General features: G+C 41.8%; 1 protein-coding gene across 4 annotated transcripts in view; it reads right to left on the reverse strand.

The window, feature by feature from the left end:
* The window catches only part of Pld5 (phospholipase D family member 5), a 379,814-nt gene that overhangs the window by 186,962 nt on the left and 169,224 nt on the right, over positions 1 to 23,628 (reverse strand). For 2 of the 4 annotated variants that reach the window (XM_076548018.1, XM_042258659.2), the window contains one exon: positions 1,596 to 1,732. In XM_076548018.1, the coding sequence (XP_076404133.1) occupies positions 1,596 to 1,648 (53 nt within the window). In that variant the 5' untranslated portion in view covers positions 1,649 to 1,732. Of the gene's footprint in view, positions 1 to 502; positions 576 to 1,588; positions 1,733 to 23,628 lie in introns of those variants that run through there. The other 2 variants (XM_076548019.1, XM_076548020.1) reach the window with 2 other exon arrangements.

Here is a 23,628-nt window from a genome sequence, read left to right on the forward strand (position 1 = left end):
GTGTTGACTCCCTTGTTACAGTAAGGTTTTGCTACAATAAGCTCTGAATGTACCCTGTGTTCCCATGAGGCGGGTATTCATTTATTTCCACAGAACCAAAGACTAAAATCAGGCTAAAATAATGATCTCAGTTCAATTGTTCTCCTATTAGCCCAATAAAGAAATGTACTTATGACACACATTTCTAATATTGAGGATAGAAATCCAAATGGGTGGCTATTTCTTGTGTCCTTTGCTCTGTATATAATACTAGTTGCCTGGTAACTAGATTGCAGTGTATCAAAGGTGGGGAGGAAAAGTCCATTGCTTTTAAGAACATTTCTCACACTAGAATATTTAACTTCCAGGCAAAATATCCAGGGTAAAATGTGTGTACTCATGACCACACTGCAGTCCACATGACCTCTTTTTAGCAGATGTCACTGTAAAGCTGAACTGAGGTCACCAAATTCTGATAGCGATTATGAAGTAGGGCTGAACATGAGTTTAAATTGTAGCTTACATCGGCTTGAGCATTCATGCTTTCCAGCTTGACGTTGACAACAGCTTCTTCTTGGGATGTTTCTACTTCAATCCCCGACCTCAAAATTTTAAAAAGTAGGATGGTTCAGTGGGTAAAAGTGTTTGCTGCAGACCCTCATGACGTAAGTTCAGTCACTGGAAGGAGAGAATCAACTCTGGTGGGTTCTTCTCTGACCTCCACTTGAAATCTCTGGGACATGTGCCCACATATTTACAAATGTGTGCGCATACACACGTACACAATACACACACACATACATACATGCATACATACATACACACAAAATGTAAAAAGTCACAGTTCAGGAAGAGTGGAAAAGGAGACTTCTTGTGCTGCTAGCTCTACAGGTGAGGAAGACTCCCAGGGAGATGCTATACAGCATAATTGATGTCACACAATATAATCATGTATATATACACAAGAATGGAGACATGCTCTGAGAAACACATTCTTAGTTGATTCCATCAACACGTGAACAGCACAGTGTATTTGCCTATCTGCCAGTAGGCAAAGAATCTTATGGGACCCCTGACATATATGAATTACTGAAATTTCAAGATATGCCCTGTGATAGCAAGTGGTTAGTAAAGCTGTTGTAACATTTAGATTAAAATGAATAAGCAAACAAAACAACCATGTGCTAAGCCAAGGCCAACTTGGGGAACTCCTGTTCTTACCTGATATAATATATCCTGAGATGCATGTCTTAACTTCTGCATAAACAACTAGAACATGTTCTCTGTCCATTCGGGCACTTGCATTTGCCAGGCTTTATCAGAGAGTGGATCAAAATGTCATACACAGAAGTCTCCAGAAATGCAGGCTGTCAGATATTTTATTTGGTCAATCGCCTCTCTGTATAGACTAGTGCCAGGTTGTCAAGCGAATGAAATCATTAATCTTTCTTAGTGCCTGACCTAGTAAACACAAGCATCTCTGAGGAGAGAGTGAGGCCTCAGCTAAGTCTTGCTGAAAGCAGACGCAAGGAGACATTTCTCTCCTCCGTGTCCAGGCCCCTCCCTGACTTTCTCACCCACCCCCTAAAAGAGAATTTTTGGTTGTTACCTCTTACCGACATTTATTTTGGCAATTTTTCTCTGAGAGTCCATCCTCATCTTCTCCCATGATGTCCACAGCTGAGAATATCAGCGCGACCAGAACCGCAAAGCAGCAGACCAGAGCGAAGATCACAATGCACTTTTGCTGGGACTGGAAAGCAAGAGAGGGAAAAACCATCAGGAGCTGAGGGCACGAAGACATGCAAGCCCTGAGACTTTTCAAAACACCATCATGCGTCCTTTGGGAATCCTTAATACATAGTCGATAGAAAGAGGTCACTCTCCAGGAGCAAACACCCAAGATGTTTATGTTTATTTCACAACACAGCCTTCAACCCCTAGTAGATTATGCTATTTATGGCAAGCTAAACATCTCACAGTGGTACCCATACTTCAGAACCAGCCTGTCCTCCTCCCCAACCCAAATACAGGCTACAAATGATGTACAAATGATGGCGATGGCTACAAGCTCTGGAAGCAGAGATGCCAGCATGGCGGGCTATGCAATGGACATACTTCCTCACTCGCTGCCACGAATAACATTCACACATTTGATTTTCAATTAGAAGCTGAAGGTCCTGACTGCCAAAGCCACTAGTTGTCCCCATCTTCAGGTCCAAGCAATGTAATTGCAGGTGCCCCTGTTTCTATGGCTAAGGGAAGTAGAAGGCGGCAACTGGGTGAGAGCTGTGAGCACAGGGAAGAATGTTTTTTGCTTGCATTCCCTATGCAGGGGTCTGAATGGTTGTGCCCAACTCCCAAGTTCATGTTAAAATGTCACCCCACCCCACCCCACCCCCATCCCACCCCCACTCCACCCCCACCCCAATGATGGCTTTTGGGGCCAGGGTCTTTTTGAAGACAATGAGGTTGTGAGAACAGAGCCATCTTAATTGGAGAGATGACCTTAAAAGTCCTAGAGAGAATCTTTGCCTCTGTACCAATTTAGGAGGCAGGATGCAGCAAGAAGGCTTGGCCAGGAATGGTGGATACCCTTTGTCTTTGCTTCATCTTTCCTGCTTATAAAATGGGGATAACAAAAACAGCTGCTTTTGAAGGTTGCAATGAAGAATCCAAGTAAGTGAAAAAAAAAATGTTTTATGTAGACCATCTGTGTCGTAACTAGGTGATGCGCTCAGTAAACATGGGTCACTGTTGAGACCCTCCTCCGTGAGCTGCCCCAAATATTTTATAGAAACAAGGTGAACGTATGAATAAACCAAGAGCATCAGAATGTTGGTTTTGGTTTATTCATATATCGGCTATGGAAAGGGACAGAGAAAGAATGAAAAACAGTACAAGAAAGGACACTGGGTTACTTTTCTTCTCCCCCTTTCTCTTTTTAGACAGGGTCATCTTACTATGTAGCTCTGACTGTCCCAGAAGTCACCACATAGACCAGGCTAGCTTCAAACTCACAGAGATCCACCTGCCTCTGACTACCAAGTGCTGGGATTAAAGGAATGTACTACCATACCCTGCCTTTTCTCATTACTTTTTTATGGTTCTGGGGATTGAAGCCAGGACCTTGCATACACTAGACAGGTGCCAGGCCACAGAGCAACATCCCCAGTTCTTTTTTTTGTATTTTTAATTTTGAAACAGGGTTTCATTCAAAGCTGCCTTGAATTCTCTCTGTAGCATGGGTAGACCTTGAACTTGTCATCCTCCTGCCTCAACCTCTGAAATAGCTAGGGTTATAGATCTGAGTCATCAGGCCAGGCTATAATTTTTGAGAAATTGTACTGGTCCAGTTTCAGAACTTAAAATCTTAAATGGACATTTCTAAACTTCAACACGTATTAAAATTATCTGAAGGGCTTATCATAGTAGATAACCTGAGCCCCCTTGCCATTTCTGATTCAGCTGGTCCAGGGTGGAGCCTCAAGGATGTGCATTTGTGGTAAGTTCCCAGGAGATGCTGATGCTGTTGGTCCCACAGGCTGCACTGAAGGCTGTGCTGGAAGGATATGCTCCAGGAGTGCCATTGGTACCCCAGTCATGGACAGTAAGGACTGGACACAACGGTTTTGGCTAGACACACAGCTATGTTGAGTTTTATTTATAAACTAGGCACAGTAAGAGATCAATAACAATAGCTAGAAACATGACTACTCTGGAACTCTGGGTCCATTATTAAGAAAATAAAGGTTATTGGTGTCAGTTGTTTTTTTGTTCCTAGGACAGGGTCTTACTTTGTTACCCAATCTGGCCTCAAATTCATGATCCTTCTGCCTCAACTTCTCAAGTGCTTAGATTATAGAAGTGTGCAACAATGTCTGATGTTCATTCTCTCTGTCTCTTTCTCCCTTCCTTCTCCCTCCCTCCCTCCCTCCCTCCCTCCCTCCTTCCCTCTCTCTCTCTCTCTCTCTCTCTCTCACACACACACACACACACTATTTCACTATGACATTTCATAACTACATTCATATAATGTACTTTCATCAATCATATTCACCATTCACTCTTTCTTTTATTTCTTTAGTATTTGTTGGTTTTTCATAACTATTTTTATTGATGAAATTTTTCATTTATTTTACATCCTGACCACAGCTTCCCCTGCCCCCTCCTCTTATTCCCTCCCCCCAGGTCCCCTTTGCCCCCTCCCCAACCCACCCCTCCTCCACCTCTGTTTCTCCCCACTCCTCTTCCCTTTTCCTTCCAGACCCCTTATAGTCCTGCTTATACTTTCTTGGACTTTGCTTTTTCTCCTTAGATTCCACGTCCAGGAGAAAAACGTGCAATGTTTGTCTTCGTAAAACTGGCTTGTCTCACTTAACATGATAATCTCAAGTTCTATCCATTTCCCTGAAAACACAATGTTGTCTTTCTATTGTGAATACTACAGCAACAAGGTCTCCTGGAGCTATAGTTACACAATTGTCAGATCTCCCGGAGCTATAGTTACACAATTGTGAGCCACCTGATGTGGGTTCTGAGACCTGAGCTCAGGTTCTCTGGAAGAGCAGCTAGTGTTCTTAACCACTGAACCATCTCCCCACACCTCCATTTAGTTTTGATTTGCACTTTCTGCATGACTAACAGCATTGAACATTTTCCATGTGTTTATTGGCTACTTGTATGGTTAAGTTTTGTACATGCATGTTTGTGGATGTGCATAAGCATGTGGCAGCCAAAGAACAACCTTGTGACCTCGGGTGTCATCCCTCAGGAACTGTCTATCTTTTTTACTTTTTTTTTTTTTTTTTTTAAAAACAAGGTCCCTCGTTGTCCTGGGATTCATTAAATATACTAGGCCAGCAAGCTCCAGGGATCTATCTGCCTGTCTCTGCCTCCTCAGCACTGGGATCACAAGTGTGCACCTTTACATCCAGCTTGGTTCTAGGGATCCAACTCAGATTCTGCAAGCATTCTACTGACTGAGGTGGCCCCCCATTCCTGTACTTCTACTTCTGGAAACTGTGTGTTCAGCTCACTTGCCTATTCATGAACTTGAATATTTTGATTTGAGTTGTTTGACTTTTTGAGTTCCTTATATATTCTGTCAATTAATCCTGTGTCTGAATAGCTGGCAGGTCTATTCCAGAGGTCATTTCTGATGCTTTGCCAAAATTTTCTAACTTAATGTGAGTCCATATGTCAATTCTTGCAATTATTTCCTGAATGATTGGAGTCCTATTCATAAAGTCATTCTGTGCTTATACTTTGAGCTGTTGACCCTACTTTTTTTGCTTTAAGACTTTCAAAGTTTTATGGCTTCCATTCAGGTCTTTAATGACCTTTGAATTAATTTTTGTGCAAGATGACAAACAGAAATATGGATTCAATCTTCTCTATGAGGCTTTCCAGTTTTTCCAGTGCTACTCATTAAAGAGGCTGTTTTTTTTTTTTAAATCTCTCTCGTGTTTTTTGGCATCTACAATAAGTATTGCTTGAATGTAGAGACCACAGTACCTCAACAGCTGATCTGAAAACTGAGACAGCAACTAAGCCATGGGGAGGCAGCACACACAGTGTGGACACACTAGTTAATATGGGGAGGTAGTACACAGTGTGGACACACTAGTTAATATGGGCAGGTAGTACACAGTGTAGACACACTAGTTAATAACTAAGCAATGGGGAGGTAGCACACACAGTGTGGACACACTAGTTAATATGGGGAGGTAGTACACAGTGTGGACACACTAATTAATAACTAAGCAATGGGGAGGTAGCATACACAGTGTGGACACACTAGTTAATAACCAAGCAATAGGGAGGCAGCACACACAGTGTGGACACAGTGGACAAAGGCATGATTCATGTCTCATGTTGAACAGAGCAGGACAGTGTGAGAGTTCCTCATAGCAGTCTAAATGCATGACAATTAGAACTAGAAAACCGTTTCTGGAAGTTTACTTTTTTCTGATCACAGATGACTAAAGGTCATTGAAACTGCAAAGGTGAAATGACAAGTAAATGGGGGGCACTGTGTCATCATTCCATCATTCCAAGTATTACTGGATATACATTTGCCCTTGAACTTCTGTCTTCAGTACTTCGTTTATCTTCCTCCCTCCCTCCCTCCCTCTTTTCCTCCCTCCCTCCCTCCTCCCTCTCTCCCTCTCCCTCTCCCTCTCTCTCCCTCTCCCTCTCCCTCTCTCTCCCTCTCCCTCTCCCTCCCCCCCTCTCTCTTTCTTTCTTTGAAACAGGATCTCTTATAGCCCAGGCTGGCCTTAAACTCACTTTGTAACTGAAGATAACCTGGAACTCTGCACTGTCTGCCTCTACCTTCCAGCTGCTGGGATTATAGACATGCACATACCTAGTTAGTGACTATTTTCAAACCCCAAAAAGGATCACAGTAAATACACCCTAATGATTTAAATATTCATCTTATGTTTTATTTTCTTTGAGGAGATTTAAACCATATTTTAAAAAGAATTTTGTCCTCCCCTTGAAAATTTCATGGTAATATGAGTTGCTCATATAGTCAGGAAATGTTTGCTGTTAAGTTTTTTCTTTTAATAAAACATAATGACATAATGTAAAATAGAAAAGTCTTCACAGTGCCACTCAGTGATGATCACCATCATCTCCTGCTTTGGTTCTTACCCAGCACCTATCTTTCTGACAATCTCATGATGCTCTGATATTCTGTACCTATTATAGCATAGGTTTGGCAACTGACCATATTTTAATGTTATCAAATGTTCTTATAACATAGATTTCAATTCTTACTTAATATTCTGTTATAGGCATGCAGTCGGAAATTTTCCTGTGTCCTGCTTGGTCATGCAGCTGCTTAAACCCAAGTAAACACACAGAGGCTTATATTACTTACAAACTGTATGGTCTAATGGCTCAGGCTTCTTGCTAGCTAGCTCTTACAACTTAACTCAGCCCATTTCTATTAATCTATGCAATTGCCACATGGCTTTGTGGCTTACTAGTACTTTCACATCTTGCTTCTCCCAGTGGCGGCTCACAGTGTTTGCCCCACTCTCTTTTCTTCTCCTCTCTCTCCAGCTCAAATGTACTGCCTAACCTTATTCTGCCTCACCATTGGCCAAACAGCTATATTTAATCAACCAATCAGAGCAACACATATTCACAGCATACAGAAAGACATCCCACAGCACAGGGGCATGCCTTTATCTTCTCCACTCTAAAAATCTAAAGAAAAATCAGTACTAATTCTAATTTAATGTTAATTAATTTGTGGAGACAGAGTTTCACTGTATGGTCTAGACTGGCTTCAAATGCATAATCCTTTGGCCTCAGACTCTTGTGTGCTGGGATTCATTTCATATACTTTGACACACAGAAATAAACAAAAACTTCTAGAGGAGTTTAAAGTACTGTGAAATTATTCATCCATTAAAAGTCCCAGGGGTGGGGAGCTCAACCTGGGTAGTAAAAATAAACATTATCTAAAAAATAAGCCTGTGAACAACATCTTTAACATGCCGTATCAGGTACATATTGGGAGCTTTGCAAATGAGTCCTAGAGAATGCTAAATGCTTAAATTACAACAGTATTGATTTGTTTCTCTTTGTTCTCAATGTCATGGCAAAGCAGTAAATGAAAACCCTATCTAATTTGTTTGTTAGTGCAAGTTCTTTGATGTAATAGCCCTTTACACTTCCATTAACATCTATTAATTTAATTCTATGTTATTAAATTCTGTGAGAGCAATCTACCTAGTATTTTCATTTTAATTTGTCAGAGAGAAATCCACAGTCTGGTCCTTATTTTAAAATGTGTCCTTGGAACAGTGTACCCTAACAACATAAGGTCTCACTAAAACTTTCTTTAGTTCATTTAATTTATATCTCATCAGTGAAATATTTTGTTCAAATATTGTGTAAAAATCTCATGAGACCAAACTTCAGGTTATAAAGAGAATTATTCATTTTAACTCCTGAATGAGTCATTCCAGAAACTGGTATGAACCATACTTTTATGTTTTTATTTAACTGAATCAAAGGAAATTAAGGAGAACAAATAAACATGCATATAATCCAAACTCCATTGATGAACTCAATATATGAGAAGAAAATGAAATTTGGAGTAAACAACCAGACAAGCCTGTTACTGATGTTGTCCTACAAATGGAAATGAATTACTTTCTTGGTCAAGAAATACATATAACTATGACTAACATTCAAAGTATTTGAATGTGATGTATTTACTCTATGCACTTTACCCCAAGTAAGACATAAATACATAAGACCTCTGACTAGAGATAAAGTATTATACCTGAGAATTTGAAATACTATGTGTTTCCAACCAGGCTTCTACATTATTTAACAAGCACTGAGGAACTTGCACCCCACCCATGAGCTTAAAGGTAAAATTTAAACATTCATATTGTTTTTCATTTATTTATAAGTTCTTTTTTATTTTTGAGTTTATAATATAATTATAACATTTCTCTCTTCTCTTTCCTCCCTCCAAACTTTCCCATATATTCCTCTCCACTCTCCTCTCCTTCAAATTCATGACCTCTTCTTTCATTGACTGTTACTGCATGCATATATATATTCCTAAATATATATATATATATACATTATATATATATATTCCTAAATATAACCCACTCTGTCCATATAGTGTTACAAATTCTTTTAAAAGCAAAATGACAGGTTTTTAAAAAGATGGTAAAGTCTTAAAAATACAATGCATTTTATGTATTTAACACTTAATCCTTGCAAAGCTGGCAGTTAATTTGCAAGGAGAGATGGACCAATAAAGACTCAAAGACATTTGAGTGATTCAATGACAAAGGTGATCCAACCAGTTGGTAATACTCTGGTTATTTAATTCGGGTCTCTAGATCCAAGTATTTAAATGTTTTATAGATTCAACTATTTTTCTTTATGCCTTTTAATTTTATGTCTTAATTTTCTACTTCATATCAAATCTGGTTATTGTCTTATTGCTGTTGGTTTCAGTCAACAGATCTTCAAAGTGCTCCATCAGTGTAGAAATCGAGGTTGAACATTTGGCTCTGCACTGTGACATCATACTGTCAGTGGGTCAGTATGATATTCCTGTATCTCAGGTCATATTATACATTGAGTTCTTAGTCATATTTCCAGAAACACACATCACCTGGAAGATCCAGAGTCATCTCTTCTGATGACTTACCAGGTTGCAGGATAATGACTTTATTGAACCAAATCAGAAAATCTAGACCACATACTGCATAAGCGCTTTGGGGGAATCTTTACTGTGGACATTACTTCACCCTCATATTCTTTAGTGTCCTCAGTTTGATGCTTCTATCCCCTGCAGCCCTTCCCTGAGCTATGCTAATTTTCTTCCGAAGCTTTACTAGCCATATATAATGTAGCCAGCAACCTACCATGGATCCTGCTACAAACCAGAGGAACAACGAATGAGCCCAGTGAAGGGGAAGCAGGGAGAATCCACTGATCTAAGCGGAGGTGAGAAAGCTGGGCGTTTAGAGAGACCAAAGCAGCTAGAGCTGGCAGGCAAGAGAGCTCACAGAAGAGCTTTGAAGAGCTTCAGAAAGTCTCACTGAGTTTTGAGCTGAGTATGGATCAGCACACACATGTGAGTCAGCTGCCTGTAGGAGATGCCACTTGAAAGGAACCAGTAGAATAATCTTTGACCTATGACAGGGCCAAAGAGAGCTAGTATTCTGAATGTCCATATTGGAGTGGGGGGAATCCTATAATATATGGGCACCAAGCTCCAGAACCCTCATGGTGGAAGGAGAGAATCCTCTCATGAGCTGTCTCTCTGACATCCACACACTCACCATGGCATGCACACTCACACACCGACAAAAATAAATACATGCAATAATAAAAAAAGAAGCAAGCCTCAAACCCCAAATTGTTGAAAGGTAACTACATGAAAGACTAAAGCTCAAGGATATTGTTAAAGCGCTCTGCTATCCAGCACATAGAAAAATAAAGTCCACAGTGCTTGGTATCCAGAATGAAACTACAAGACCTGCCAAGAGTTGAAAAAACTCATGTGCTATCATGAGGACAATAATCAATTGAATCCGTTCATAAATGATACATATTACTGCATTATATGGAGGCATTAAATGACTACTATAGCTATACTCTATAAATTGAAAAAGATAATTGTGAAAAAGAAAAATAAAATATAAAAATAATACAACTGAATTCCAGACTCAAACAATTCACTGAAAAGAATTAGTAGATTAACTACAACATAAGAAGCAAATTAGGGATCTCTGTGAAAACATAGACTATAATAGAAAAAAATCTTAGTATCAGTATCCATTCATGAATCCTACTATACATGTTCTTGGAGCCTCTGCAAATGAAGAGGGACAAAAATATTTCTAAAATGTTAAATGCCAACATTTGTCAAAAATGTGAGGAAGATTTAAGAGTAACAATCTAATGATAACTAGATTAAGCAAGAGGACTAGTACTAGACATACATGCAACTGATAAGCAATCTTTAAATGCATAAAACAAAAATGAATCAAACAATAAGAAATTAAAAATTCTCATCTACTCAGTGATTTTAAAAAATATTTTTTTCTCATAGATAGATGGAATTACGTGGTGAGAAATCAACATGCTTGTAGAAAATTTGAAGAGTACTGAAAGCTAATTTCACCAACTTAAGATTTACGGAGCATTCTAGTAAAGACTTAGCAGAGGTCTGCCTTTATTTGATCACCTAGAACATTCATCCAAAAGACCATAGTCTGAATTTTAAATAAGTCTCAATGAAGTGGTAATGACTCCAGTACTCCTGTATTCTCTGACTAAAATAAAATTAAATATAAAACAATCAAAGATAGGTTTCTGAAAAATCCTCAAATATTTGGAGTTTAAAGCTAATTTACATAAACCATGGGTTAAAAAAGGAATTAAGAAATGAATCAGAATTTTTAACTGAATGAAAATGAAGGTACACTGTATCGAAAACATGTGAGACACTAGTAGAAACCCATGAACTGTGGACCAGTAGCTGTGGAGCCCCCATGGGATTGGCCTAGGCCCTCTGGATAGGCGAGACAGTTGTTTGGTTTGAACTGTTTGGGCGGGGGAGCCCAGGCAGTGGGATCAGGATCCGTACCTGGTGTATGAGTGGGCTTTTTGGAGCTCAGTGCCTAAGGTGTGACACCTTGCACAGTCTTGGTACAGCAGGGAGGAGCCTGGACTTGCCTCAGCTGAATGTACCAGGCTCTGCTGACTCCCCATAGGAGACCTTGACTTGGAGGAGGTGGGAATGGGGTGTGGGTTGAGGGGTAAGACTGGGGGTGGGGCGGGAAGAGGGAGGAGGAGGGGAATCTGTGGTTGATATGTAAAATGAATAGAAAATTTCTTTAAAAAAATGTGAGAGTCTGCCACCGAAATGCTTACAGGGAAGTTTACAGCATTAAATACATAGACTTTAATTTTCACAGAAGCCTTAAAACTATATAAAGGAAAAAAGTTCATTAAATCCAAAATAGGCGAGTTAGTGGAAATAATAGAGATACTATGCTAAATCAAAACAAGCAAAGACATGAAGTCACAGCACCTATGTTCTGAGGACACCCAACTTATGAATCTCTATATCCCAGTAGTTTTTCTTTTTAATGTAGCATGCTTCAGTTAATCTTGAAATAGTCTTAATGTGTGGGAGACACTCAGGGAAGCAGAGATTAAATCCAGGAGTCAGTACCTGTCAAGTAATTTCTCCTTACGGCAAACCCTGAGAGTGCAGGGCTCTTAATCATAAAGAAACAGAGGAAGAAAAACTTCAATAGGTGAAACAGATTTCTCCCAATAAGTACTTTTGGTGGGCAGGGGTACATGAGTTTGGCAACAGTTCAAGAGACTGAAAAGGAGTTGGCGGGGATCAGGACGATGAACATTGGTTAACAAGGCAACCTGGCAGAATTTGCTTGGATTGAAAGTATGCAATATCCTTGTCTTACATTCCCATTTCAAGACTTACTTTCACAAAAGGGTTTGCAAACGTGCACACGGGTACAACCACCAGGAAGTTCATAGCCACGTTTTTATTAAAAAATTAATTTGGAAAGGTAATGTACCTGAAAACAGAAGATTTTATGGGGTGATTCTATGGGATGGGTTTCACCACTAATGTGCATATGTACTTGTGAATAAATGGAGAAAGATCGTGGAATCACATTAGACACTTTCAGCACGTATCTATGGGGAAGAGAGAGAGGGGCTTGTGAGGGAAACTGAGGTACACTGTTTATGGCACACAAGGTTTATGCTGTGTTTTTATCCACTATTTGGAATTTTATATTAGCCCTGAATCTAAGTTGTCTCTCATAGCAAGAAGGAAGGGAGCTATCTGTCTACTGGACTACACCTGTCACAGGACAAGTTACTTATCCACAACACGATCTTATTTGATTGATTGTTGGTTGGTTGGTTGATTGATTGATTTGTTGATTGATTGATTGACTGACTGACTGACTTTGCAGTACCAGGGATAGAACTCAGGGTTTGTGTGTGCTAGGGAAGTGTTCTACCACTGAGATACACTGCCAGTCCTCCACCATTCATCTGAATTTGCTACTGAGCATAATCAGCCATGACATCTACATTTATTTACAGTGGAGGATACACCCTAACCCAGATTTCACAGATTACAAGGGCAACTACTGAACAACCAGAACTTCGAGAGGTCATCTTGTTCAACCCTCCACTCTCTCTTTTACTTGATAAAGAAATCACTGGGGATAAGGTATTGGTTCTCTGGCCGCCACTATATTTAACTAATTGAATGACATGCCTGTGAGTAAGAAGAAGTCTGGCTTTCACGAAAGACCAGTGTGGCAGCCAGCCTGCACAGCAAGTGTTCCTGACACTTCCCAGTTGGGAAGACCTGTGGAGTAAAGGAGCCTCCCCAGCACCTCACTTTAGCTTGCAGTCATTGGCGACATTGGAAAAGGGAAGAAAAATGTGCTTCATTCAATTAAAAAATACTTATCAAGCATCCAACACAGATGTTTATAAGTGGACACAAAATTTTGCAAAAAGAAAAATTCATCCTTTGTATTCCTAGTGTTTATTTTCTTTCTTATTTTACAAAAAGAGTGTATGCATGTTATACATACACGGCTAATTCACAGTCATGGCCCCATTACTAAGAAACTCTGACTGTAAGGACCTCACAGTTGAACTCTGTGTGTGTGTGTGTGTGTGTGTGTGTGTGTGTGTGTGTGTGTGTGTGTGCTGTAGGAGAGGAACACATCATTCTAGTGTTGTAAGGACTGACCCAGGGGTGGGCAAGGATTAGTGATTCACTTCAGAAAAGAGTTGAATCCTTCCTGATTCAAGTTAACTCCAACATATACAATAAAGATTCTCCCTGTACCCACAAAGCAGGTGGAGTGATTTTGAATTCAGCATATGAGTAAGAGTACTGTGCCTGTCAAGGTGGCACAGCCATTATTCCACAGCTAAGATTCTATACTTTCATGTTCTCACTCCTCCTCCCCTTCATTACAGATAAAAGTGAACAGAAAATGACAAGAAATTGCCGGGTGGCCTTTGATAAACTGATGGCTGTTTGGGTAACCTGAGTTCCACAATCTCCCTTTGACAAGCTAAAGAAAGCTTTGAGCATTTCAATACATCAAACTAAGTCAGGGTTCTTTCAGCTCTGATGGGGGAGTTATTCTGAAGTTAGCTGATCACAATGGTTTCATGTTTCTTTTCTAAGGTATTTGTTTTCCAGTGGTCTCAAAGATGAATAGTTCATCCAATCAGTAGGACAGAAACACTGTTGACAAAACTCAATAACCTGTATGCTAATTAAAAAGCAAAGTTGACTTTGGGTGTAATAGGAAAGAAATCAAAAAGCAAAATTCATCTTTGGTGTCCCCTGTGTTCATATCTGTTTTCAAAGAGAAAGTGCCTGCGTACAGTACAGATACCTCCACGAGAGTGCATTCCAAGCTTAAAGGGGGAATGGGAAGAAAGTGTCCCACTGTCCTCACCTTTAGGACTTCTCCCCTGAGAGCCCACATCACCTTCTGACTGGACACTGCTGGACACCTACACTACTACTTGATGAGACACCAGTGGTTTCTGGAAAGTTTCCATTGACAGGGTGTAAAGGGTCACCCTCGTTGTCAACCTGCCTGGATTCAGAACTGTCTAAGAGACACATCAGAATGTGTCTGTGAGAGAAATTTCCAGAGAGGCTTAACTGAATATAGGTGGCACCATCTCATGGGCTGGGGCCCAGGACTGCATAAAAATGAGCAGATGAGAAAGCATGAATGAGAGCACCGTCTCTCTGCTTCCTGGTGGTAGATGCCTTGTGACCAACTCCCTGATCTTGTTGCCTCTCTCCTCCCTCCCTTCTCCAACTCTATGGGATGAATTCCTGAAAATTGTAGGTTAAAACGGAGCCTTCCCCATCTTGAGTTGTGGTGGTTAGACATTTGGTCACAGTGCTAAGAAAAGCAAACTACAGAAGAACATCACAGGTGAACATCCACATAGACAGGCCCCTCCTCTGAGGGCTTGTCCTTGGCGTCATTCCCCCTTGAGATCTCTCCTCTCTAACCCTCCTTTGCTGCTTTCCTTTGTTTCTCTCTTTTGATACTTCCTTTTTCTTAAAAAAAAAAAAGCATATCCTACCTTATTTATATGTTAAATAATTATATAATAGAATGCTTTGAACAGAAGGGACAAAAAAGGAAGATGAAAGATTTCAGGTCACAAAACACTTGGCTTCCTGACCCCTTGCCCCTCACCACCTGTGAGGGATAAGGCAGCTGACCCCTCCCCCTTACCATCAGTAGCACTTAGGAAAGTGGGCCCTGCTCCTCGCCTGGACAGTACAGCAGATCTGACCCTGTTGGCAGAGTTGGCATGGGTGAGATAGCCCTGAGTGTGGGATAGCTGGTCACATGCCCCCCTCATCTGCCATGTGGTGGCGAGGGTGAGGGAAAGATGCCCTCCCCCCTCCTTGCCCTTGCTACCTGTGGTGGGCAAAGGAGCTGACCCTCCCCCTTACCAGCTGCAGCATTCAGGAAACGGGACCCTGCACCTCTCCTGGGCTACACAGTAGAGCTGGCCCTGTTGGCAGAGGTGTGGATGAGGCAGTCCTGAGGTTGTGAGCATGGGAGAGCTGTCCCCTTTACTAATCTGTCATGTGGCGGCATGGGGCAGAGGAGAGATGCTTCCTCTTCCCAATCAAAGCCTGAGGCAGGTAGAAGAGTTGGCCCTGAGGTCACGAGAGCTGGAGAGCTGTCCCTACCTCTCATCAGCTACAGCATTCAGGAGAGTGGTCCCTATACCTCACTTGGGCAACACAGTACTGCTGGCCCTGAAGGTGTAGGTGTTGGAGAACTGGCATTGCCCCTTGCCTATCACTGCAAGGGGTAAACTAGCCAGGGCAATGCAGGAGAGCGCACCCTGGTGGTGAGGACAGGGGAGAGCTGGTGGACTGACGAACCCTGCAACTACCCAGGCCCGGAACCAGGGTCATGTGTTGGCTTACTCAAACATCCACCCCATCTGTGATCTGCTGTAGCATGGCAGCAGTGGGCTGGGGGGGTGTCTGTCCCATAGACCCAGGGCTGCAAGATCTCCATGACACAAGGCAGCACCAGGATGCCCAGGAAGAGTCTCAGTGAGGGTCCAGCATCAATGGTGTAACAGAGACCAGGGGCCTCAAACCAGACCAGGGAGTCTTTGCAATGAACGCCTGCATGTAAAAAGGTATGGATAAAGGGGTTTACTGAGAGACTCACTGTGTCACACTGCAGCTTCCATGAGATTTCCCCGCCCCCCCACACACACCCCTTTTTCCTTTTTTCTCTTAAATGTTATTTTGTTTTATTCTTGGGTCGGGGAGACAGGTAGGATCAGGAAGCATGATGTGAAAGACACAAAGAATAAATAAAAAGAAAGTTAAAAAATAATTGTGTTGTGGGAAGTAAGGTGCAGTTCTCTAAGATGTAATATACAATTAGGTTAAATGAAGGTGTCCTCATATTTTAATCCCTACCGCTTATATGTTTATAAGCTACTATGAAGTCTCATGCAAACTTAAGTAGATTTTTAACATTTCAATGATTTGTAAAACAATAATACTTTGTGTAGATAGTTCCATCTCAGTGTTGGCTGATGAACTTTTGATAACTCATTCCAAACTGTGTGGTATTTATTTATGAGATTATATCATAAATCAATGTGAAAAAAAAACCCCTTTCCTCAAAAATGATTTTTTAAAATCACCTTTTCTAAATGGTTCGATGTGACAAATATATTCAGTGACCAGCCATGTCTGACTTGTTTTGCCGCAGTGGTCAATGAAATTAAAAAGAAAGCCCGGAGACTGGAGCGATCATTCAGTGGTTAAGAGTGTTTGCTGCTCTTGCCGGGCAGTGGTGGCACACGCCTTTAATCCCAGCACTCAGGAGGAAGAGGCAGGTGGATCTTTGTGAGTTCAAGGCCAGCCTGGGCTACCAAGTGAGTTCCAGGAAAGGTGCAAAGCTACACAGAGAAACCCTGTCTCGAAAAAAACAAAAACAAAACAAACAAAAAAAAAAAGAGTATTTGCTGCTCTTGTATAGGACTAGAGTTCAATTCCCAGCACCTACATCATTCAGCTCCCCACCACCTGTAACTCCAGCCTTAGGGGAACTGAAGCCTAGGTCTGCCCTCTGGGGGCATCCACACACATGTGTATACACATCCACACAGACACACACATACCCATAAAGAAAGATAAAAGCAAATCAACAACAATAATAACAAAAAAGGAGCCCCAGTGTTCACAACCACTGTTCCAAGGAACAACTCATGTTAGAGTCTTTTGGATGTAAAAAAAAAAAAAAAAAAAAAAAAAAAAAAAAAAAATGGTTCTTGCTGCTTTGATATCCAGAAGGCCAAAAACCACAAACAAATCTACTGGAAAATAATGGTGATGATATCCGAAAAACCTATGATGAAGTTGAAACTAGAAAAGGAAAAACATTTTCTATCCTCTTTCATGACTCGTGCCCTTTCTGTCTTCACTGTTTCCACATCAGCCACTGTTCTTGCTCCTTTCAAATCTCTCAGCGCTGCTTCATAGTCCTCTCCATTCAGTGGTTCCCACTCTTTCTCCATCCACAACTAACTCTGTTCGGGGCTTTCCCCACAGGACACACATGATGTCTATAGACAAGCAATGGGAGCCTCCTTGAGCACTGGGTAAAGAAGGGCAATTGTGAAGCATAGGTCAGCAGAGTCACTAATCGAGGAGGAAAGGCAGGGCTAAATATTTCAGCTTCTGCAACAGATGCTGAGAATCTTGTCTAATTGACTTCACCATGGGAATGAAGCACAGCCTGCTGCTTCTGTGGACGCCAACACTATCCTCCCCTTCACCACTAATTTACCAACCTCCGTTTCCAAAGACTCAGGTAAAAATCCCATCACAAGCTATGCACACAGCTCAGCTGTTTCCACCCACAGCAGGGCCAATCCATTGGCACAGGGCAGGGAGCCAGACCAAGTGCAAGGAAATATGAACCCAACCTGAGTCGCCAACCTTCCTCCACTGGTCTTCCTTACAGCTACCGCTCTCTACTGGGAGGGTGGCTGTCACTCACGCCGGTCTGAGCAGCTGTCAGACTGTTTATGACTCGTTGGCTTAGCTATTGACAGCCCTGTTCCTCATTCCTCCATGCTTCCCTAGTGTGGCATAAATATTTATCACTTCTTCAAAAACAGCACAAATACCTTACAAACTCCTGAACCACAGAATAAATTATTAGCCCACCGTGGACTTGGGAGAGGCAAAGAGTAAGCATGCCTCACACATTCTTTCTTTTCTCAGAGCGACACTCTTTCTACCCCCTCCAGCCTTTTCCAGCTGCCCTGGGCTCTACCTTGGAGCCCGGGCTTCACACACAGCACCAGTAAGCACCACTACCGCTTCATATTCAGCTCTGAGGAGTCAGTCTCCTTCCCTGCCCCTCCCTCTTTTCACCTTTGCTGGTCCTGTCTCTTTGGTGACCATTCTTGTGCTGCTGACCATCGAGTCTGGCCTGACCATGCACCCTTAGTCTCTCTCTCTCAGGCTATGGAGACAGAGTCAAGGCTCAGGGCTGCATCCTGCCCGAGTATGCCATCGGAGAGACAGTTCCTCAGAGGCTTCTCGCAGTGTTGTCTGCCCATTTGTAATGGGGCCCCATTCTCCTCAAAGGTGCCCGGGTACTGGCTCCAGAACTTGTGGTTTTAGTTTTTCTGGAAGGCCAGACACTAAATTGCAGGTTTCATAACTTCCCCCACAGGACAATTTAATTCTTTAGAAACCAACAGATGATTCCACAAAAGCTTAGGGAATCATATTCTGTCTAAACAATGGGAGTTCATATTCTGGTTAGAGATGTGACCCCATTCCCAGAAGAACTACACACTGGAGGTTTGTTATACCAGACATATATAGCTTGAGAAGTATGGATGCAAAAACTGATAGAAAACAAAACTAAACAATAATAACATGAAACCCCCAAACAACCCTGTCCAAAAACCGGAAAAGGACCTGAAGAGACATTTTTCAAAGATAATGATGTGCAATGACCAATAACTACGTAAAAACCACTCCATATCTCCAAAGGAAATTGCAAAGCAAACCATAAGATATTTCACACTCATCAGAAATGCCAGTAGCAGGCTGGTAACCTGGCTTAGCAGGTAAGGACGCTTGCTGCCAAGCCTAACGACGTGAGTACAATACCTGGAGTCCACATTGTGGAAGGAGAGAACCCACTCCTGCAAGCTGTCTCCTGACCTCTACACACATGCCATAGTACACATGCCCCACGGCATGTGTGCATGTGTATACGTACACACACATACACAAGAAGGGCAATACAGAAAACCAAAGCCAGAGTAAAACAACAATATCCAAAGCACAGAAATCAGTGTTGTTGAGTGGGTGGAGAAACTGGAACCCTTGCGCATTGATGGTAGGAATGTAAAGAGAGGACATTGTGAAAATACAGTGTGGCATTTTCTTTAAGAATGTAAACAGAAGCACCATATGGCTCGGCAGGTGAAATGATTCTCTTCTAGGTACACCCACACTCGCTTATTAAAAGGTTTTTGTTCCAAGATCTAGTAGATACATAAAGCCACAGATGGCATCGCACAAAAACTATACCAACTCTTCTCCTTTATGTACATGCCTATAATAAAGTTTTATTTATAAATTAAGCACAGTAAGAGATTATCAGCAATTAATAATTGAATAATTATAACAATGTCATATAAAAGGACTATGAAAGGGGAATATCTAAGTATCTGGTACCATGCATGCTTTTGTATCTTTTGATGATGCCAGAAGATATGGTACTATCTTGATGTGATTCGGTGAGCTGAATAAGACAAACATTGTGAAGGGACATTAAGATTCTAAAGACCTTCTGATCATGTGTCACGCTTGCAAACCACTTCTTTCTAGAAACTTCCATTTTTGGACCACAATTGATTACTTGTAACTAAAGCCAGAGTAAAGGAAAACTGTGCCTATGTAAAGACTAATATACAGACAACAGATAACAGGGTCTCCACCATGGATCTGAGGGCCAATGTTTATAGCAGCTTGTAACTGCTGAAAGTGGAAACAATTCAAATCAGCAGGTAACAGTTAAACCAAATGTGGTATATAGAGTCAAGGAAATATTATTTATCCCTAATAAGGAACTTGTGACACATGTGCAACCACAGATGTTACTTGCTACATTGATTAATGCCCATACGAAAGGAAACATGCTGAATAATTTCATTTATATGAAACCCTTAATAGAGTCAAGTTTATGTAGACAAAGAGCAGTGACCAGGACTGGAGTCCAGGGTGGGCAGAGAACAGGGTAAAATGTGATGACGGTTGCACAATGTGAACATTCCACACCACTGAGCTGCAAACATCACAACAAGAATAGTTTACAGGAAAACTCAACAACCTGAGATCTGAACTTCCGCAGGTCTTCGAAGCAGCCCAATGCTGCCTTCTGAGACCTTAGCTCTGTCATCTCATTCCCTGGTCTTCAATACTTCAAAACCTTCTCCTCACAGTCTGCGAGATGATGCCAATTTACTAATTCTAGATTTTGCTCCTTGCCCTTCCTGCCCAGGGAAGCGCTGGCTGGATTGGTTAAGCCAGCTGTGAGGGACCTGAGGTCAACAGATTTACCCCTATGTATACACAGTGACAGACACTGGCACTCTGCCTGCAGTGTTCATTCATCCCTGTGCTCAGGGCTGAGGACCTGGATGAAACCTGTGTTCTCACCAATAACCAACTCAGCTCTCCAGTCCTGAAATATGCTGGAACGCACCTAGACATGAGGCCAGCCTTCACCTTCACAGACTATTCTCTGCATCTACCTGGCCTGGGCTCCCTTTCAATCAATCTCTGCTCATTCCCCACACTCAAGAGACTACATGAATAAACTGTGTATGTACATTCTCTAGGAGGTGGAGATGCAACCAGCACTGCTAAGATATGAGATGTGAAGATAAGGGGAAACGTGTTCCAAGTTCCAAGAACCATGACACTAAGAGCCTCTTCCTTTGAACCCCAGCACAAGGGCTTCCTGGAAAAGAGTACTTCAGTTGCATAATCACAGTCCGGCTGCAGCCAAGCTCTGTTCACCTGGCCTTTGTTTCTCCTTGTTACAAAGAGTTTCCACCATGTCTGAGATCAAAGAGAGAAGCAGAGCTAATGTTTCAAAATGTTTGCTCCGCTATTTCTTTTCCCGACATTTCAACAGTTCTATTAGGAGGAGATGGATGTCCTCTCTCATTTTCTACTGCCTTCTCTGGGTTTATGTGAAGGTGGTGTTCAAAGATGATACCTCACTTTTGCTGTTTATTGCCTGCACCCCTGCTTTTGTTACTTTTCACAGTTCCAACATTCTCTCAGTTTCCAGAAACTACAAAAGTAAGCCCTTGCCAATACATTAATGGATGTTAACAGTTTTATCCAGCTTAGTTTTTTTAAATAGTTTTTTAAAAACCTTTTTGAGTTTAAAATATAATGATCTCATTTCCTCTTCCCTTTCTTCCCTCCACACTCCCATGTACCCAACCCCTTGTTTGCTCTTTCAAGTTCATGGCTTCTTTTTCTTTAATTGTACACACACACACACACACACACACACACACACACACACACACACACTCACACACACACCCCTCCTGCACCTAAGGCTTTGGGATTATTGTGAAAGATAGGGCCAAAAGATTATGAAAGCCAAAGAAACAGAGTGTGGTATGGCATTGTGTCTTCTAGAAATGTCAAAAAAAAAAAAAACAAAAAAACAAAAAAACAAAAAACACTCGTGAAATCTCACCAACAGGCTGCTTAAACATGACCTGAACAATGATGAGACACAAATAGACATGCTAACACTGACAAGGAAAAGCCTCCAAGACCTCAACCACAGGCAAAGAACCACAGGCAACTAAGGAATGCTGAGATTGGGAGAACAAAGAACCACTCTCTAACTGTCTGGGCTTAAACTATGAGTGAACTGGGGCAGGGGACACCCTGCCTTGGTGTGAGAGATTCAGCTAAAGAAGATGGTCTGGGTCTCAGATAGTCAGTTTGCCTATGAAAAGCATATCTGCAAGCAACTCATTTTGTACATCTAGGAATTAGCTACCCTGGAAGGGATCATCTGCCTGGAATTAACAATGCCCAAAGCCTCATAAAACAGATAAAGATGTGATTAACAACAATACAAAGCCATATCTGTCAGTTTTAACCTAGAAATAGTATAAATCAACAGAGAACCCGTTAATGGATGCACACATACAAATGCACACACACATACACATCTACACATCACAGTTATGATGAGACCACAGTTTTTTTGTTTTTTTTTTTTTGGTTTTTCGAAACAGTGTTTCTTTGTGTAGCTTTGCGCCTTTCCTGGGACTCACTTGGTAGTCCAGGCTGGCCTCGAACTCACAGAGATCCGCCTGCCTCTGCCTCCTGAGTGCTGGGATTAAAGGTGTGCGCCACTACCGCCCGGCAAGACCACAGTTTTATGATGAGACTAAGATGGCCAAGACCATGGTGAATTCTATATTATCTCGAAGCTCTACTAGCATATGTTGTATTGCACACTATTTTAACGTTTTATAATACTCTCAGGAATAAAAAAAGAGTTTCCCCCAATGGAACCATGCTGAGAGAGAACAGAATCTTCCGATGTTGGGAAATGTCAGCAGATGAATTTCCAAGTTTCCAGTTTACTTAAATTTACTTTCTACTTTTATCCTTTGAACTTAAAAACACTTTCAGAATTTAGTGTACCTCTGAGCAACTAAAACTAATTTGCAGCCACAAAAATTGAGTGAAAAAAATCTTTGGAATCCGTGCCCGTAGCGTTAAATGTCTGAATAACCCAAAATTGGTCAAAAGCAAACCAAGGATACAGCCTTGTGCTCTGCCGTCTAACAAAAAAAAGGCTTTCATAATGCATTTCAATATCATCAACTGTACCTCTAAGTATCTGGACAGAACCCAGAGGAAATCGAAAGATGTGTATTATAATAAACGTCTTTGGCTAAGAACACCTCTTAGCCAAATTGAAGAATGCTTAAATTTCCATTAAAAAGTCCAATTAATTGAAACAAGGAGTGGGACAAACCAAAGGGCAAGATAAGCAGCAATGGTGGGGGCAAAATTTAAGGAAAGGGGTGGAAGCAAAACCAGGTAACACTAAGGAAAATATTGATCTAAAATGAGGAGACACGGGCACCACAGTTGCAGTAACTACAGTAACGGCTGGTAGAGTCGGAAGGCCAATGGTGACCCAGCAGCACTCCTGTGAGGCATGCCATGGAAAGGCCTAAAAGGGTCCTTGGTGAAATGTGGTGGTATTGTGTTCCCCAAAATATTGTGCACGCTAATAAACTTATCTGGGGTCAGAGAACAGGACAGCCACAATATTAAACATAGAGAATAGGCAGTGGTAGCACACACCTTTAATCCTAGCATTCCAGAGGCAGAAATCCCTCTGGATCTCTGTGAGTTCAAGGCCACATTGGAAACAGCCAGGCATGATGACACACGCCTTTAATCCCAAGAAGTGAGCCTTTAATCCCAGGAAGTGATGGCAAAAACAGAAAGATATATAAGGCATGGAGACCAGAAACTAGAAACATTTGGCCTGGTTAAGCATTTGGCTGATTAAGCTTTCAGGCTTTGGAGCAGCACAGTTCAGCTGAGACCCATTGGGATAAGGACACAGAGGCTTCCAGTCTGAGGAAACAGGATCAGCTGAGGAACTGGCGAGGTGAGGTAGCTGTGGCTGGTTCTGGTTCTCTGATCTTCCAGCATTCACTCCAATAACTGGCCTCAGGTCTGACTTTATTAATAAGACCACGTAAGATTCATGCTACAGTGAAATGGCCTCAAGGAGCCCTAGTGCTCACTGAGATTGCAGGCAGGGTGTGAAAACAGACAGGCAACAAAGATAAAGGACATCCTGGACGACTGGTGAGGGGCCTCGATGCCTTCAGCTGGCCCTAGAGGCCTCAGCTTGGGTAGCCTACCCCGTGGCGCCTCACACATGCCACTTGGCCTGCTTC

The sequence above is a fragment of the Peromyscus maniculatus genome, chromosome 11 (genome assembly GCF_049852395.1).
Source record: "Peromyscus maniculatus bairdii isolate BWxNUB_F1_BW_parent chromosome 11, HU_Pman_BW_mat_3.1, whole genome shotgun sequence".
Classification (NCBI taxonomy): domain Eukaryota; kingdom Metazoa; phylum Chordata; class Mammalia; order Rodentia; family Cricetidae; genus Peromyscus; species Peromyscus maniculatus.